The sequence below is a fragment of the Lotus japonicus genome, chromosome 3 (genome assembly GCF_012489685.1).
Source record: "Lotus japonicus ecotype B-129 chromosome 3, LjGifu_v1.2".
NCBI classification, from domain to species: domain Eukaryota; kingdom Viridiplantae; phylum Streptophyta; class Magnoliopsida; order Fabales; family Fabaceae; genus Lotus; species Lotus japonicus.
This window is the reverse complement of record NC_080043.1, coordinates 20,135,895-20,155,123: the sequence shown is the minus strand read 5'-3', so window position 1 is coordinate 20,155,123 and position 19,229 is coordinate 20,135,895. Positions and strand designations below refer to the sequence as shown.

Sequence of the window (19,229 nt, the reverse complement as noted above, 5' to 3'; positions counted from 1 at the left end):
ACCGACCCAAACCGACACAACTCATGGTCGGTTATGGGCCCAGTTTTGTCTCATGCGGGTTCGGTCGATGGAGCTTTTTGGGCCCGAATCTGACCGAACCCGACCGGTGGACAGCCCTAATATGACATCAAGTTTTTTTGGTTTATGATCGAGTGATAAAAAGTGATCTTGTTAAAAATTATAGTTAGTTCTGGTTGTGGCGGCGGCAATGTTGTAGCGCAGCTGTGGTAGAAATAACGGTGGCAGTGGCGTTCGTTCTATATTTTGTGACTCACCCGCTACTCAGATCTGGTTCGCCCTCATTTTCCGCCTCTCCTCTACCACTGTTGTACCCCTTTCGCTGCTGGTTTCAACACGGGTTTGGTTGCAAATTCCCTTATCTTCGGGGGTTTCAGATGGAACCTCTTATTTATAGATTAAGGAGTTGCGCCTCTCCTTTTCTAACCGTTGTTGCAGTCGTAGTTAGACCATGCCCTCGTCATCTTCCAGATTTATTGTGCTTCTTCCTTCGATATTACCTTCTATTTGCCTTTCATTCAATTCATTTCGTGATTGTTGTTTCAATACTGAGTTGTATTTTTTCTATGTTATCATTTGTTGACACATACAAGATGAGGAGTAGGATGGAGGACGCTGGACAATTTGAAATCATTGAATCGTCGTTTTCTCTTATGTGCGTCGTAACCACCCTTGCTGTTGTTTATGCCTCATTTTGTTCAATGGTTTTCCTCTCTGTCTCTTGAGCGCCCATTACTCGAGACAAGATTAACCTATGAAATTGTTTTGGGTTGTTATGGTCACGACTCTTGCTCAGATCTCATAGTATAGGTTGTTGGTCCGTCTGAGTCAGAGTGTGGGTGTGGTTCTCTGGGGTCGGGGGGTCGCTGCTGCTGGTGTTGGCCATGAAGTTGTTGTCACGCTTGAAGTCATTTCTGTTGGTAATCTAGAGTTATTCTTTCTTGTCGTACTTTATTGGCTCCTTTGCTAAATCAGAGTGAATTGGTGTTCTCATGCCCGAAGTTGCTGGTTTAGTGGAGGTGTTGTGCATATGGACATCCGAACTAGCGTGTTATGTTTCATGAGGTGTCTTTAGCGTGTTATGCTTCATGAGGTCTCTCATAGTATGGGTTGTTGGTCCGTCCGAGTCAGATTGTGGGTGTGGTTCTCTGGGGTCGGGGGGCCGCTGCTGCTGGTGTTGGTCATGAAGTTGTTGTTGTCACGCTTGAAGTCATTTCTGTTGGTAATCTAGAGTTATTCTCTCTTGTCGTAATTTATTGGCTCCTTTGCTAAGTCAGAGTGAATTGGTGCTCTCATGCCCGAAGTTGTTGGGTTTAGTGGAGGTCTTGTGGATATGGACATCCAAACTAGCGTGTTATGCTTCATTGTCTTTATATGTTGTTTACAGATTTGCGTATTTTCGGTTTTTCTTTGATAGGATTGTTGTGATCGTGGTGTAGGTTACTCTTTATTGTTGGCATTGTACTTTGTCCTGTGTTAGAATGACTTATTTTCAACACATTGATCATATACTTTCGATTTTCTTTATACTATCATACTTAACACAACATATCAAACAAGCCTTTAAAATTTACACTATTTTAAAAGTGGTACATTTCTATATTTTAAAGGAGAACTTTATTATGTACCAATTCAGCAATGGCTAGAAAATGAAACACCCAACCCAATTGGCCTATCACCTACCCACAAGGACCACAAACGAACCACAAAAAGACGAGAAACCTCCCCCAAAGCAACCTATGACTAGTCTAATTTTAGATTGTTAACACTCAATTCATCACCTTCTCTCTCCCTAAGACAACCAACCTATAAGTTATGTTAATTTTTTTTTTGGTACATCAGAAAGATAAATAGCACCCGTCAGGAATCGATCCCTGGACGTTCCCCTACCCAACCATATGTCCCTCAGCTCCTACTACTTGAGCTATTCTACGGGACATAAGTTATGTTAATTTGATAGCTTATAATTATTATTTTTATGTATATCCTTTTTATTTATACCTAGTTTCTAAAAAAAAATTCAATAAAATTACAGAAATCAATAACTAATCAGAAAATTAATGATAATAAGTTTCCATTTGGCTAGTTTCCCGACTTATTCGCAGTGTTCTACTATGGTGGAGGATGCGCTCCACTGCCTCCGCGAGTGCCCTCATTCGCGAGACCTTTGGACGAGGTTGAGAGCATTTTATTGGAGGAATTTTTAGAACAATAATCTGGTGGGATGGATTTCAGATCAGATTAGAGGGAGAAATAGTTCTAAGTTTCTCGCTGATGTGTGGGAAAATTTGAAGTGGAGGGACAATACAGTGTTTGAAGAGAAACCTTGATTATGATGAGTTCGCGATAGTGTTGGGCAAGATCCTTGATGTCCAGAAGGGAGGGATTGTTGTGTAGTAGATGAGAACCACTAATGGCGGGGTATGTCAAGCTGAAAGTTGATGGCAACTTTCGCGAGCAAGAGAATAATATTGATGTTTGTGGCCTGATCCGAGATGCGAATGGTTGTTGGCTGGTGAGTTTTACGGTGTTCGAGCAAGGGGATAATCCTCTTGTGGCTGAGGTCTTGACTTTAAGATATGGTTTGGAGTTGGCTTGGCGTCCAAGATTCAGGAGGGTCGCATGTGAGGTGGATTGCAAGGACCTATTAGCTTCTTTGGAATACCTCGATAGCCTGCGTCTCTTTCTAGTTGCAAAAAAGATTAATAATCTGTTACAAAGGATTAGTGTGTATTCGTCGGATCCATCGTGAATGTAATGTTGTGGCATATTGCATTACAAAGTTTGGGGCTCGCTCTCCTCCGCCTGGTGTCCAAGTGATACTCCGTTCTATGAGTTAGAGCCTCTTATGTTAAGTGACTCATTTTCAATTTCGTAATTTGTTTTTAGGGTTGTAGTTTTTCAGTGCATACAAAATAATTGATAAATCCAAAAACTCAAGTAAATTAAAAAAAAAATCAATAGTTAAAGGAATTGGAAACATTATATAGATACTAAAATTTTGGTATGCCATATTCAGACAAGTACTTTGAAAATTTTAGTTAGATTTGAAGACTAAATTATAATCACGAGATGAACAGTTTAGACTCTACAGAAAATTATTTGTTACCAATCCTTTTCATGACATCACCTGCTGCACACACTTAATGGATAATCCAAACGAATCAGGTGTAGGATTATCACAATTCACAATCATCATGATTCAGCTAGCGAAATCGCATTGAAAAAAAAATCACAATTCACAATCATCATGATTCAGCTAGAAAGATCGTAATGAAAGATGACCCCAAAGATAATTACTTTTTAAAGGAAAAACGACAACATTTAACTGTTTTATTTTGATACCACAAGTGATTCGACCATACACAAGTGCGAAAAGTTAAAAAGGAAATAGGAACTGGTCCCCTTCATTAATAATGCGCATATCGTGACAAAAAAATGGAGTTTTAATTTGATGGCTAAATTTCACATAAAAGTGGGAAAGATGAAAAATTATAACCCACTTGAACTCTGGTCTGCTGACTTTGGACCCTAGAAGCCACTTGCTGTTTCCCATTATCGTGCATGAATGCCATTTGTAGCAGTTAACTGATATTCCAGAATGATTCCATCCATGAGTTCAGGACACAAATTTAGATATATGTACAGTATGTGGATATTTAAATACCATAAGAGCATGAATTCTGAAACAAAGACAAAGATATAAATATAGGCACCTTAGCAATGTATTTTACAGTGATGGAATGAATAATTTGTTGGGAAGTGTCACGGCGAGGGCCCATGGACCAAGGTCGAGAGGAGACACCAAGGAGATCTTGGGCACCACATCTTAACCCAAAACCTTAAGGTATTAGGTTTATGGGTTCATCTCCTTATAAACTCTCCCTGGTATCAGAGCCGATGGTTCGTGGGTAAGAGGGAGAGTTTATAAGGATATGGACCCATAAACCTAATGCCTTAAGGTTTTGGGTTAAGATGTGGTGTCCAATATCTCCTTGGTGTCTCCTCTCGGCCTTGGTCCATGGGCCCTCGCCGTGACTCTCCCCAACATAATTCGGATCTCAATGCTCCAATTTTATGAATTTGATTTGTTTTTAGATCCGGCTAATAATGGGTTCTCAATATTTGATGAGAAGAATTTTTTATGGATTAAAACGGATATGAAAACCACGTAACAACCTACATGCTTATAAAAAAAAAAAACGTAACAACCTACGTGGACTGGTTATTGGTTAAAAAAATTCACATAAGTTTTATGACATCATAATAGAGTAGGAAAAATGGGGTTGACCCACATTTTCTGGTGTGTTGGGTTTAAATTTTGAATCCAAATCCTAAGTGAGTCAGTACAACTCAAATCGCATTTTAATGGGGCAACAATTGGAATAAGAGTGAAGGAGTTTTGCAGGGTGAATGACCATTGTTTAAATTCTAGTGAATGGACTAATTTACTAACAACTATTATTGATCATGCGTCATGCACGAATGAAATAAGAGTATTTTGTTAGCATACATCAAACATTTTCATATTTTCTCTTTCGCTTTTGTTTTTTAAATACATATATCACATATTTAAGTCTTTTTTTCTAATCCTAGCTGTTACATTATAATTTTTTTCTAATTTGTTATGCTTTGAATCAATATATCTAAACCATTTTAATCTTACAGATGTATATACGAAAATTGAAAATACAATTTTTTTGAGTTAATTTCCAAATTAAAATTTAAAACTATTTTATATCAATTTTTTATGTCATATTTGATATCATTTTGAACGTAAGATATTAAATTCAATGTTGTTTTGTTTTTTTTTCAGTCAACGGAATTTGCATTAATCATGAACAAAAGTTGGTATTTGTTATGTAAAAAAAACCATAATCATTAAAAAAGACTTTGTCAACATATATCTTAATAGTAGAAAAATCACAATTAACTTTTATTATTTTTTTAATGTAATTAAAAATCATTAAATGTCAAATTAATACATTAGTTATTTTCAAATAAAGTCATAATTGACTTTTGTTAATTATTCCAATGTCATTAATATCTATTAAATACAATATTAATATATTAACTATTTTCAAAAATATAGAATTATTTAATATTTAAATTACTAAAATAATCAGAAAAATATAAATATGATATCATTTACCTACTAATTATAATATGATAGATAAACTTATAAAGAAAGATATAAAATGAAAGGGTCGCACTTGTGCGAGTTGCGACTTTTTTATTTCCAAAATAGTATATAATATATGATATGATATGATAGAATTAGGTCCGCAATGAAACACATGTGATAAGTAGAATACAACTAGTATGAGTATCATCATCTACCATCCATTTGACCATTTCCCACTCATCTGCCACGTGTCCTCCATGCAGAGCCTAGACAATTGTCACTCATAAATTTTTCTTGTACTATAAATACCACTCACTCACTCACTCACTCACTCACTCCACTGAAACCAGAGTAACACACACTCACCTTCACCGATCATGGCTTCCACCACCACCACCACCTTCACCTCCTCCTCCTCCTCCTCCTCATTCCTCCACACCAAAATCCCAACCCCATCCTCTCTCTCCTCCTTCAACAAACCACTCACCTTCCAATCCATGAAACCTTCACTGAGGAAGCTCTGCATGTCCATGGCTGCATCATCTGCACCTTCACCACCTCCACCCTATGATCTCGGATCCTTCAAATTTGCGCCGATCAAGGAGTCCATTGTCTCACGCGAGATGACGCGCAGGTACATGACCGACATGGTCACCTTCGCTGATACCGACGTCGTCATCGTCGGTGCCGGTTCCGCCGGGCTCACCTGCGCCTACGAGCTCAGTAAGAACCCCAACGTCCAGGTTGCTATCATTGAGCAATCTGTTAGCCCCGGTGGCGGCGCGTGGCTCGGTGGCCAACTCTTCTCTGCCATGGTAACAATCGATTTTTCTCTTTTTTTGTTTTTGGTTGTTGGAAATTGAATTGTAGTAACCATTGATCATGCTAGTAATTGGAATTTGGAACCACTTTAATTTTTTTTATTGTAATCATCTAATTGTAATTTTTCATGTAATTTTTTATTGTAATCACTTTAATTTGGACGGTGGATTCACTTTGTGGTTGTGTGTGATTGTGATGGTCTGTTTTGAAGAAATTGAATAAATTTGATGAATTTCAAGAAATTGAATAAATTTGAAGAAATTGAATAATTTGATGAATTTGAAGAAATTGAATAAAATTTGATGAATTTGAAGAAATTGGATAATTTGATGGAAACCTAGATTCTGAAACAGCAGGAAAAAATTGTTATTGTATAGCAATTGGTAGATAGATTAAAGCATGGCCAAACATATGAGATAACAAAATAGAAGAATTTTTCTTTTTCTTTTTCTTTTTCTTTTTGTGATCTAGCTATTTGATAAAATGTGACACTCATTATGTTGTTGTGGTTGTGATTGTATATGATGAATTTGAAGAAATTGAAATAGTTTGATGAAAACCTAGATTTTGAATCAGCAAGAAAAAATTGTTATTAGATAGCAATTGGAAGATAGATTAAAGCAGGACCAAAGATTGTCACATAATAGAGGATTATTTTATTTTTATTTTTATTTTTTGCTTTTTGTGATTTAGCTATTTGATAAAATGTGACACTAATGATGTGTGGATATGTGAGTGCAGGTAGTGCGCAAGCCAGCACATCTGTTCTTGAATGAGCTTGGAGTGGATTATGATGAGCAGGACAACTATGTGGTGATCAAGCATGCTGCTCTCTTCACTTCCACAATCATGAGCAAGCTGCTGGCTAGGCCTAATGTGAAGCTTTTCAATGCTGTGGCCGCTGAGGATTTGATTGTGAAAAATGGGAGAGTTGGTGGGGTTGTCACCAACTGGGCTTTGGTTTCCATGAACCATGACACCCAATCCTGCATGGATCCTAATGTCATGGAGGCCAAGGTGGTGGTAAGCTCTTGTGGCCATGATGGGCCTTTTGGAGCCACTGGGGTGAAGAGGCTTAAGAGCATTGGTTTGATTGATAGGGTGCCTGGAATGAAGGCCCTTGACATGAACACTGCTGAGGATGCTATTGTCAGGCTTACCAGGGAGGTTGTGCCTGGAATGATTGTTACTGGGATGGAAGTTGCTGAGATTGATGGTGCTCCAAGAATGGTAAATTCTCAACTTTTGATGTTTGAAAACCACTAATCAAACTATTTTGGGGACTCTTAGCAGATATTATATACAGCATACTGATAAGATGATATAGGACTGAAATGGAAGTCATGTCTGATGAGATAAGTGACAACTCTCTTTATAAAGGGTCATGGTCTCATGGACCCAATAGTCTCTTTAACATTTAGTAATCCATTATGCTCAGTGGCATCTTTGTTGTCCCTTTTGCAACTTTTCTTTTGGTTACTTTATTTGTGCGTGTGTTTTTTTTATCTGGAGGGCGGTGATAATTACCTGCACATACTTTTGATCTATTTGAGAGAAGCCAACTTAAAACTAGTCTGATTAGAGGAGCAATGTTAAAAGAAAACTTCTATTGATGGGTTTTACTAGTTTGGTTTATGGAGTGGTTGAGCTTTTGATTTCATTGTTGAGGTGTTTTATTAGACTACCTCCTTTTCTTATCTGGACTGGCTTTTATTTGTAAGCTTTGGCCGGTGGAGCCAAGAAGAGTTGTTTCTTTAATGAAAATTGAAATCAAGAAACTAATTGTTTTGGGGCATATTGGAAAATGCAGGGTCCAACATTTGGAGCTATGATGATATCAGGGCAGAAGGCAGCACATTTGGCCTTGAGATCACTGGGGCTTCCCAATGCTGTGGATAAAAATAATGCTGCAGGGAAGATCCACCCAGAGCTTGTCCTAGCTGCTGCTACTGAATCTGCTGAAATTGCAGATGCTTAATCAATTTAGCATCAATTAACTTTCTGTTGATAGTGTCAGTGCCCGTAGCCAGTAATGACAATAAGCTTCTTGTTATGGAGAAAGTGGTACAATAACCTTCTTGTTAGCGAGAAAGTGGTGTGAGAAGTGATGATGGAAAATGGATGAGTTGGTTTATGTGAACAGTGTATGCTGTTTTTTTGTTAATAACATGAATGGATGTGTTTGCCAACTCCTTGTACTTCTCCTCTCATTAGTGCCATGTTATGAACTATCGCAGTTTGCAATACATTTGTTTCTTCAAATTTGAAGGAAGATTCGACTCTAACTATAGCATAGAAGTAACAGCCATGTTGTTTGTGTTAGAATATAAAGACTAGCTGAAGATTTGTTACATATTGTTCTCATCAAGTTCTTTAGCTTAATACAAAAGATACCTGCAAAACACATACAATATATTGGAACACATCTAGCTAATGAGACACATGAGATGTGTGAATCTGCATACATATTAAAGTCAAATTCATAAACTTAAACTTGTAAAAGAGTAACTTGATCTTAAGCTTTCTACCTCATTCTTTTGAGAAGAGATCCGAAGTAGAAATAAAATTCTTGATTTAAGAGAAGTTCTGTAGAATACTCATTGACAACTTGGAACACAAAAACGTGCATTTAAGAACTTGGAAATAAATATATAGTTTTTAGTTTCGATTTTTATAACCCGGAACACAAATGTAAAACGTGTACAGGGTTCTAAGAACACAGTAACGAAAGAATGTGAGAACATTATAGGAATTGACTGCATTAAAGGGGGTGAGATTTGCTCTAATAGGGTTCCAAAATCAACCCCCTTGGTTCAAGTGTTTGATTTACTCTCACTTCCATTATTTTCCCCCCTTATTTGATCAATGGAGTATATTGGTGAAAAAATCAACCCCTTGGTTTATCTTGTTGATCAATGGAGTTTGAATAGGATACATAATTTCGTCTAACATCATACCACAACAATAACATAAGCTTTATCCCACTGGCTGAGATTGATTACATAGAACACACTACACCATTGAGCTCGATAAAAAAAACAAATTTTAAGGGATATTATTGATAGTGAGGTCATTTTTTAAAATATCTTCACTGTTCTTTTTAACCTCTTTCTGTTCCAATTAATAGGAGTAAACATCATGTAATAAATCATTTTCATTGTTTCTTTTGTTTTATTTGGTCTCTCTCTACCCCTTTCATATTCATCTGACATCATGAAAAAAGAAGAAAGATATTTGAACTTATTTTGCCTTTTTTGTGTGTTACTTTGTTCATTTGAGCATTCAATGACAGTCACCATATATCACTTTGCTGCAAGAAATCATAAGATATTTGAAGGCAAGAGATGAAGGCCAACATTAATTTTGTCAACAGGGATGATTATATCTTGTATCACTTTTTGTTTTTCTCTTGTATCCCTCTTTTCCCATGTCACATAGATTACAAAGTATGAGTACATGGTTGAACAGACTAAATTCATGCACAACCTTTGTTATTTTTAGATATACAAAAAAATCAAATTAATTTCATATACAACAATTGTTTTTCAGCTAAGACTTTATGGTTAGAACCCTTTTTCAATTTTATAGAATTTAATCCAAAGTTATTAAGGACATCCAATATGGTCTCCCAAATAAATGGCACCATGCAGGAAGTGATATATGATCAACAAAAAATCAAATGTCTGCAGCAGGGTTTGGTGCTAGGGTTTCTTGGCCTGCAGCAAATGCAAATTCCATATATAATGAGAGGATGATAAACAAACTTATAAAGGAAATAAGAAAAGAGATATGAAACTAAGAAAGAAGTAATATACAGACATGATAAACATTTTATAGACATAATAGTGGAATATGTCATATGACACAATCATATAGCATACATATTTCTTCAATAACTAAAGAGAGCCTAATGCACATATGTTGCGTATGGAATAACTTAGTTGAGCTTATCCCATAGCATATGTGTTTATGCCAGTGTTAGAGTGAACTTTATGAAAATAGCCTATGACCTATCTGTTTTGAGCTTTTTTTTTTCTGCATAGATTAGCATACGAATAAACACTTATACCTATCTATAAGCTATTTCAAGCTCATTTCATTAAGCTTATCAAATTAATTAGCTTATAAATAAGAGCTTATGCGATAAGTGCTTATGGAAAAAAGATATTCCAGTCACAGTTATTCTTTTGCTTAGTGCTGCACACAATGAGTCATAAAAAATAGCAGGCAAGGATGGTAAGAGTAGTAGTAGTAGTAGTTTTAGAATACGGGGTATATCTCTAGCAAGATAACTTTATTACTTTAGTGTTCTATCATATCTTTAGGGATCAATCATTATGATCAATCACTTACTTTGACCTTCCTCCAATTATATAGAAACATGAAGATATGAAAAGCAGAAGAAAGAATGGCAGTACCTTCTTCAAATATTTCTTGTGAAGTTTCAGTGCCGCAACGCAGGCTTTTTTGGCATCTAGATTTCCATTTACATCATTCAATATCTGAGAAGAATTAAATCAGTCAGCCAGAGGATGAAGTTAAGAGATATGAAAAAATAAAGTACTAGATTGTTCGTCAAACGAAAAAAACAATCTTTTCTTTTAATTTTATCATTTAGATCAATGTAATTGTTCATTCTAATTTAGTGCAAAATTCACACTACAAACCTTGACAACGTCATCCAAGCCTCGTGCTTGCTGGAGTAGTGTTGCGCTTTTCTCTTTCAACACACTAGCAACAAGGAAAACAGATATGGGAAGAGGAGGTTCTTCAGAACTCTTTGATGCATTTTTCATATTTTCTCTCTCATACTTTCCGTAATGGCGTATTGACTTTAATCTCGCTTTCGCTTCCTCAGACTTATCAGAAGTTTCTTCAGCATCTTCGTACAACCAGAACATGTCAGGATCATACTCTAGAGCCCACATCATCTGTCAATTATTTCAGCTAGTTGTTACAATCACCATAAACTGTTTTGAAGTAGTTACTTATTACAATCATCATCTGATAAATATTTCAAGGATTGTAAATTATATTTGCAGTGGTTTTGTAGGAATTATTGGTTTATACTATAGTCCAACCATGATAGATATGGACTCCAAACAATTTCTAATAGAAAATAGTATAAACACTAATAGCATAACATGAGTAGTGACATAATGAAAATTGGAAATTATAAATGCATTTTGGAGGAACATTTTTTATAAGCAAAAAGTGAAGAAATGAGATAGAACAAATCAGTGGAAAAAGAAAGTTATTCAAACCTCCCAAAGGTACAATGAATCGCAAAAGGAGAATTCTCGACGAAACAGAACCATTAGCATTCGAAAAGCAAACAGATAGTCACCTCCACCAAGATGCTCTGTGATCCAACATTGAAAGACAATTCATTGTTATTTTCCATTTCTCAAGCATCAATTTGTGAAAATTAGCAGTAAAATATTACAAAAAGTCCTATTATTACATGGAGTAAAGTATTCAACACCTTCGAAATGACAGCTTAAAAATGATCATAATGACAGATGAAATGATAAATCACCAATTGACTTAAATATATTGATATAGTGGATACCAAGGAGTAAGAATCTTTCCCTTAATGTTTATCTCATCATTGTTTCTCAAAACAAGTACACAAAAACTGCAAACTTAGTAATAAAATTCTATAACTTGCTTGACCATAAATAAAAATCCAGAAGAATGAATGCAAGGGAATACCTAAATGTTGATGAAGTTTTGGATCAATTACTTGAGTAATTGAAGCTAAATTACTCAGTTGAGCCTCCACCCCAACAGAACTATCAGTGCATCTGAAATTTCCTCGCTTTAAGAAATAAAACAATATAGATCATAAGAAATGAAGATAAATTTCAAATGCAGTAAAAAATTGTATCTCTTTAAACAAAAATTTATTTTCAGCTGTCATTGTTAAATATTCAAATACATTACATAATTTCTTCTAATTGTATATTTGCAAACAATAAAACAATGAAGGAAAGATCAATAATAGTTTTTTTTTTGCTTTGATAGTTTTCAAGAAAAAAAGCATACTAAACAAGATTGCCAAATGTAAAATAAATCATACAGATAAAGTTTACCAGTCTACGCATCAGACGCTCAAAGCACCAAAACGCGTCAGCTTCATCATTCAGAAGAATTATCATGGGAGAACATAAGTCACTCATTCCTGCCAAATGTATAATGATAGCGAGAAGCTTGCATTAGTTGAAAATGATGGCCAGATTTAGTTTCTTGCAAGATTGCAAGTAAATCAGAAGAAAAAACCAATATGTAAATGAGTCTCCTGAAACCACCTCATAGACTAAATCCTACAAATTTAAGCCATTAGGTGGAGGATAGGTAATGGCTTATGTCTCTAGTTCTCAATGAAAGTTATTTCTAGGACTTAATAATCAAGTATTTATTGACCACTTTAAAAAATGTATCAAAACCTGACAAAAATCAAGGAACTCTTTGGTTATTTCAAAAACCCTCAGTACTAGAACCAAACATGGTACAACTGCCATAAGTTATCTAATAATAAAATACTGTATGAATATTGTCCTTCCTTTGGAATTGAGGCCGCATGGAATTATCTTATACATTCATATAAGCTCTCAGAAATGAAATCAATAGGAGCTTCTAAATATAGTATTTGTCAATGTTCAAAACAGGGAAAACATATAAGATTCAAATGGATCACATATCTAATGACTGACCTTGACAATAGCCAACATCTGTATCTATCCGAGCATAAACTGCAAGAATATCCCATAGTTTTGACAAGTTCTCTTTCTTCTCATAAAACACTAGTGTCCTATCAGTGCGAATCACGTCAAGACCTGAAATATGTATGTACCAGAAAAAGGATCATTGAGAATTATTTTATGGTAATAGGATTTTAACTTTCTACATGAGGAAACTTTCGAAAACTAGTGTTTGAAGGTTCTTATCGCATTTCATAGGCAGGCCAACACAGTTCGAACCCAAAATAAAATTTAATTTGTACCAAAAAGAATTCCGCGCATAATTTGAAACATGGACATGTAACTAGAAATTATGCAACATGGACTTACTCTCTTAAATTTATTCAATGATAGGTTTCCTAACTATCATGTAGAGCACTTAATATCTTAAAGCAGATGTAGTAAACTATAGAAGATACATAGAAGGGAAGAAATTAACAATGGAAGGTTACTTAAAAGGGATATAAACTTAAAACAGATTAGGGACAGAAGGGGGATTTGCAATTCAAAAAGCATTAATTTTCTATATCAGTGTTCACTAACATAGAAATTTAACTTGATTATTGTCCTGCTATGATATAAGTTGATCAATGGATTATGGAGAAAAGAAATGAGGAAGCTTCCTTCTAAAACTTTTACATTTGATATGGCTGAAAATTTGTAAATAATATTCAATTGGAGAAACATATTACAATGAATTCAGAACCAAAAAATATTCACAAACCTATTTGATGCAGAGTTAACATCCATTGGATTACTCCTTTGTCTGTCATCTTCTCTAATTTATTTGCAGCGTCAGTGCTGGGAGGTCCCATACCATTATTATCTTGAGGAGTTTGAGGAGGTACAATCGCTCCACCGTCTGGATTATTTTCTAATAGAACCAATGGATCTTGAATTGGTTGACCATCTTCAGTAACCACCGGTGCAGTGATAAATCTCCCACTTCCCACAAGAGGAAACAATTGGCGGCATTCTTCCTTCCATTCAGCATATTGCGTCCTATATATACATGAAATGTTATGCAACTAGTAACCTATTACATTTAGAATTCTAAATACAACAAACATAAATTTTATTCATCTATAAATTTCATAGCATATCAAGTATGTAGTAACATTATATAGCCATTCCATTTATATTTTAAAGGAAGACACAAGCCTCATATATTGCAGTGAATTCTAAACGCTCTAGGATGTAAAATCTGATGGTAATGAGGGGATTATGAAAAGGAAAATATGATTACCTTCGGCGCTGCCTTATCTCATCTCTTTCCTCAAATGTACTCTTTGGATCATAGCAACCGAGTAGAAATTCCCAAACTTCTCCTCTAATTGATGGGTGAATTCCCTGGTTTGAAAATATTCAATAGAGTGAGACAACTTGATTATAGCAAGCTACCTTTTCAGCTCAGGCACTGAAAACCTTGGATAGTCTTATGAAAAAAAATCTATATGCATTTTTATGTCAACCATGGTAATAGGAGTTCATGTTCATTATGGAACAAAAAGTTGTCAGTTAAGTTCCAAATTTTCAAGCATTAATCAAGCTCATATTTTATTACCAGACAGAACTAGAAACTCAAGTTTTACTGAAAATGTCAAGTTTCCTAATGCACCGAAATGCCATTTAAACTGAATTATGAGAGTAAATAAACTTTGTTAGTATCATTGAACATATTAAAGCACCATTTTAATTGTAAAATTGCAATTACCCCACGGTGGATTCGGCTTAGAGTCTTGCCTATATCCAAATACCCTTCGGGAGAAAATGCAGCATGCCACTTTCTTGCACTTAGAGTTTTACCAGCCTGGAGCACATAACAAAAAGAAGTTCAAATTTAAAGAACACTACATTAGTGTTAAAAGATCAAAAGTTAAGTAAATCTGCAAGTTCTCAGCTGAAGGCATATGAATACTGAATTAAGGTGCAGACTATCCAATTAAAGTATGCAATATAGATTTTACTTTTTCATGAGATGAAAACCGAACAAGAGTAATTAGGAATTAGATATTTATCTTGTACCATCATAAATCACTAAGTGCAATTTTATTTGTACTCAAATTTCCTTCTTTGATAAGTGATGAACTTATCCAACAAAGCAATCAATCCATTAATAACCAGCTGATACATTGCATCCTTTAATCTTGTAATAGTTTGTTAATCTCAACACATTTCTTATTTTACTTTATATTAAGTTTCATTGATGATTTAATTCAATTAAGCACCCTTCATTCGTGACAATATCATAGATTTTATGAAATTTTTAGATGTTTGATAAGGTATCTTCTGAATAGTTTTTTCTATAGGCAAATGTTAGTTGTTAGTAAATTAGTACAAATTATCCCTCCTCAGTGTTCGAACCCTGACCCTTCACCTACAATTACCCTTAGCTCAACCATGTGAGCTACCCATCCCTAGGTATCTTCTGAATAGTGGATTCCCCGTATATGCAATGGGCTCCAATTGATCAAACATGATACTCAATGACATTAGTTAATTCAAAATTCATTTCAAACCCAAGATCCTTATGAAACTAACCTAAAGGCAACAATCATAATCTTTTCATTTTTGATAAAACACCATCATATCATCTTTTTACAAGTCAATCCATCTAAAATATCCATGTGTAAGTTTCAAGATATAATCATAAGCAATGACAAATTAATAATATCCCAAATGTACAAAAACTTGTTGCAGTTAATTAACTTCACAAACTCAAACTTTCTGAATGAACAAATGCATTCATAAATCCTAAATCAAAGACCATAATTTCTATCAACCCAATAATGCATGCATGCATGAAAAACAAACCTTTATCCTAAATCTTGACTTGGGAACATCTGTGCACTCAGGGCGGATTTCATAGAAAGAATCTGCCGGAGCTCCTGGATCTCTCCACATCCCAAGCTACCCAAAAGATTGCTCAAGAAAATGAAAATGCAAATCACAAAGCAATATTTTTTATATGAATATCCTTGCCAGCATACCTAGGAGATGGACCCCTTTGAAATGATGAAGAAAACAAAGAAAAATTCAACTTCTTCCTTATAATCTTTGGTGATGAATTCAAAGGGTATCCAGCCAAGGGGAAGACCAAGCTCCAAAGCCAAAAAAAACTAAAAAAAATGTCCTTTTTTTCAATTATTATTTTTTTGTTTTCTTTAGAATTTACAATTTTGTGGGGTTAACAATTGTGAGTGTGTGTGAGGAAGAGAAGTCCTAATACCCTGTCAAAAATGATTGACAACCTCACGACCTCAACAATGGCCGTTTAATGCGTAAATTTACACAAACTGAAGTGTTTCTCTCTCCCCTGTTTTCCTTTTTATTTTCCAAATTTTTGGTTATATTTTCTGTTTGTGTATTTTTGTATGATGACTTTGAATTTGGTTTTGTCCAAATTCCAGAGAAGGCTTTTTCATTTACTTAATTAAGCAAATGGTCTTGTTTAACAAATTAAATTGAGAGTGGATAGAAATGAACATAAATTTAGATGTTCAATTGGCCTTATTTTTAGGCAGAGAATGATTAGGTGGTTAAATATGATATGGAATGGAACAGAATCAACAGATAGATATCACGCGGGAACAAAATATATGCACCAGGATTCTCATATTATTAGGAGATTATCAAAATATAGAGGTAGTACTCCTTGTATTCCCCATTAGTTTTCTATTTGCTGGCAATATTAAGGACAAACTTCTTATCTTTCTAGAAACTTTGAAAGTATCCAAATCATGGAAAGCCTTTTTGGTGATGGAAATGAAAATTTTCTATTTACTGACAATATTAAGGACAGACGACTCATCTTTCTATAAACTTTAAAAGTATCCAAATCATGCAAAGCCTTTTTGCTGATGGAAATAAAAATTTTGACTGTCATATGCCACAAACCATGTGGTGAATAAGGTCGAGTTTGATTGTAATGGTGGAACAAGTCTCACATCGCCCAATATGATAAATGAAAATGGAGGTTAAGGAAACTCTTGGAGAAATCTTACATTGCCCACATTATGAAGGAAGTGGGAGGCGAGTGCTATATATATTGATCAAAGTTCTTTGTTTGAAGATGCACAACACCGGAAAACACTTTAAACTTATATTGTATTGTTTTTTTCTCTTACCCTCTTGTTTTAGAGTATCGCGGGATGTAATTCAAATATTTTCTTTGAAGAGCGGGGGTATACCGGGGTTATGAGTGGTTGAGAGTGAATTATGTGTTTTGTAAACTTTGCATATAGTATTTATTATGTAGTTGCTGGTTTTGACAACGATAGTAGTTTTTCTCCAATTTTAAAGTTTTCCACGTTATTCTTATGTTCTGCTCCTGCATTTAATTTCTCTATGGTTTCCTAACAAATAATTCATTTCTTGAAAAAGTTGATGAAGTTTACTAAGAAGATTAGATGATAAAGGAGAGAAAGCAAAAGCTTAAGGCGTAGAAAAAAGCTTGCATAGTGTTAATCAATCACGTATAGGCACCAACTAAAATGTAGACATGTCATTAATCATCATTGCCACCACATAAAAAACTTCATATTGAGTGAGTGTACTATAAATGGAACAGTTTACGCAATCAGCTTGTTTAGCCCCATATCACAAGATATGAATATTCTTAACAGCACTGAAGCAAAGCACAAACACACATACCAAGTTACAAGAAAAGATTCAAAAAGAGCTCATGCTCTATAGACAATGAAAGTGACCTTATGCTTTGCACCAGAATCAAAGTAAACCCAAAGAGAAGGGAGAATAATTAAAAGTTGCAATAGCTTCCCTGGAACAGTTTGCAAAATTTCCATGCAACTCAAACCTACATAAACCCTGATGGTGGCTCAGTTTCTATCACCTCTCAAGCTTCAACATTTCCAGCATTTGGGTTGCAAATTGCAATATTCCACCTTCCCCATTTCAGTTGCTCTGTGATCCTATCCAATGGCCAGTTTTGTTTTAGGGTCTAATAAAACAGTCCATGCCTTGGGCTGGTTCTGTCTCCTATTGATGGTGCATAAGAGTGCTGCCTATGAGTTCGTTGTTGGTGGCCAAAAGGGTTGGAGTGTTCCAAGTGATCCCAATTTCAATCCTTTCAATCAATGGGCAGAGAAAAGCCGTTTTCAAGTAGGAGACTCCCTAGGTGAGTTGTGATTCTATCCCCAATTCTATATGGTTCTTATTCATATTTTGGAAGTTTTCAATTAAGTCTAAATTAAATGACATATTTGTACTTTGATTAATGGAAACTATTGTTTTTTAACAGCAAAAAAATTAAGTTTTTTGATACGTGTTCTTGCAGCTGTGACTAAATTTTTTAAGACTGAATATTAAAACATTGTAATAAGCAAGACAATGGGATGCAAGATTTTACATGTATAGATTTCAATTGTCTTGTCACACATGCTTATTGCAGTGTTCAACTACCAATCTGGCCAAGACTCAGTGCTTTATGTGAAGAGTGAAGACTATGCCAGTTGCAACACAGGTTCAGCTTATGCAAAATATTCTGATGGCCACACAGTGTTCAAACTCAACAAATCAGGGCCTTATTTCTTCATCAGTGGAAACAAAGACAAGTGTAACAAAAACGAGAAGCTAGCAGTGATTGTGCTGGCTGACAGGAGCAACAGTAACCAAACAACCACCGCTTCTCCACCGTCACCACAGTCGTCATCATCATCACCTCCTTCACCAGCACCTTCAAAGCAAGAAGGCCAATCTCCACCACCAGCAGATACAAACACAACACCATCACCAGCCAGTGACCATGATCATCCTTCTCCTCCTAATGGTGCTGCTTCACTCTTTGTCAGCTTGGGAGGCTCTGCTGCAACATTCATTGCCTCAGTTCTAATGTTATCCCTCTAAGTATTGAGTGGTTGAGTATTAATTTTATGATTTTTTTCCAACAATTTTATTTATTTTCTCCTTTTGCTGCTCTTTGTTTCCTATACTTTGAGTTCAGTGTCATTGAACTGGGTCTTTGGTTCAAAGTTGGGATGCTGTTTGCTATTTGTTTGTGACGATTGAAAAATAAGCCGTCAATAATGTACCGTTTTGTGTGCTTCTTACTTGATGATGTAAAAATGTTGTACATGTTGAAATCAAATAAACCTATTTTTTAATGTGATTCTCCTAGTGATTGTTTTATATAAAGCCAGACATTTTCCATAAGATGCATAGTGCAAGCTTACTATACCAACTAAGCCACAAACGGATGAAAGCAAAGCTTGTAGTCTTCTTTTTGCGAGGAGAAAAACAAATTAAATAGTTACTATACTGTTGTGTTTTCAAAGAATGATGGTTTCATTATAAATGTACTATTTTTTGTCCAACAAATGGATTGTTGATAAACGCAATATGAAGACTCCATAGGGAACCAAATACACCCAAGATTTCATTTTGCTCATAGAAACTATCGCAAGCGTTCAACAAATACCACATGTTCTAGGGTTACAAGGAGATTCTTATTGAAAAGAAAGGAAAAGCAGCCAGTACATTTTTTTTATAAAAAAATGACTTCG

At 35.1% G+C, this 19,229-nt stretch overlaps 3 protein-coding genes across 3 annotated transcripts; 2 read left to right on the top strand and 1 right to left on the bottom strand.

Moving 5' to 3' along the window:
• The first annotated feature begins 5,468 nt into the window (after positions 1–5,468).
• LOC130743625 (thiamine thiazole synthase, chloroplastic-like) lies at positions 5,469–8,154 on the top strand. The gene is made up of 3 exons (XM_057595862.1): positions 5,469–5,958; positions 6,707–7,195; positions 7,776–8,154. The coding sequence occupies exons 1-3, from the start codon at positions 5,521–5,523 to the stop codon at positions 7,941–7,943; spliced, it is 1,095 nt and encodes a 364-aa protein (XP_057451845.1). The 5' UTR covers positions 5,469–5,520; the 3' UTR covers positions 7,944–8,154.
• A 1,135-nt stretch (positions 8,155–9,289) lies between these two features.
• LOC130709521 (uncharacterized) lies at positions 9,290–15,913 on the bottom strand. Its single transcript, XM_057558905.1, has 11 exons — positions 15,523–15,913; positions 14,423–14,518; positions 13,955–14,058; positions 13,433–13,710; positions 12,682–12,804; positions 12,061–12,149; positions 11,681–11,786; positions 11,230–11,327; positions 10,633–10,896; positions 10,384–10,467; positions 9,290–9,681 (listed from the first exon to the last, which is right to left on the bottom strand). Exons 1-11 carry the CDS (start codon positions 15,610–15,612, stop codon positions 9,667–9,669), a joined length of 1,347 nt encoding a protein of 448 aa, XP_057414888.1. The 5' UTR covers positions 15,613–15,913; the 3' UTR covers positions 9,290–9,666.
• Positions 15,914–17,550: 1,637 nt separating this feature from the next.
• LOC130749414 (early nodulin-like protein 9) lies at positions 17,551–18,835 on the top strand. Its single transcript, XM_057602769.1, has 2 exons — positions 17,551–17,845; positions 18,119–18,835. The coding sequence occupies exons 1-2, from the start codon at positions 17,647–17,649 to the stop codon at positions 18,571–18,573; spliced, it is 654 nt and encodes a 217-aa protein (XP_057458752.1). The 5' UTR covers positions 17,551–17,646; the 3' UTR covers positions 18,574–18,835.
• Positions 18,836–19,229: the final 394 nt, after the last annotated feature.

Bases quoted from the DNA above. Each gene is read 5' to 3' on its own strand.
- LOC130749414 (XM_057602769.1), top strand. From the start codon at position 17,647: ATGGCCAGTTTTGTTTTAGGGTCTAATAAAACAGTCCATGCCTTGGGC. The intron at 17,846-18,118 runs GTGAGTTGTGAT...TGCTTATTGCAG, and splicing joins TCAAGTAGGAGACTCCCTAG to TGTTCAACTACCAATCTGGC.
- LOC130743625 (XM_057595862.1), top strand. From the start codon at position 5,521: ATGGCTTCCACCACCACCACCACCTTCACCTCCTCCTCCTCCTCCTCC. The intron at 5,959-6,706 runs GTAACAATCGAT...ATGTGAGTGCAG, and splicing joins GCCAACTCTTCTCTGCCATG to GTAGTGCGCAAGCCAGCACA. The intron at 7,196-7,775 runs GTAAATTCTCAA...TGGAAAATGCAG, and splicing joins TTGATGGTGCTCCAAGAATG to GGTCCAACATTTGGAGCTAT.
- LOC130709521 (XM_057558905.1), bottom strand. From the start codon at position 15,612: ATGTGGAGAGATCCAGGAGCTCCGGCAGATTCTTTCTATGAAATCCGC. The intron at 14,519-15,522 runs GTTTGTTTTTCA...TATGTGCTCCAG, and splicing joins AGTCAAGATTTAGGATAAAG to GCTGGTAAAACTCTAAGTGC. The intron at 13,711-13,954 runs GTAATCATATTT...ATGTATATATAG, and splicing joins GAGATAAGGCAGCGCCGAAG to GACGCAATATGCTGAATGGA.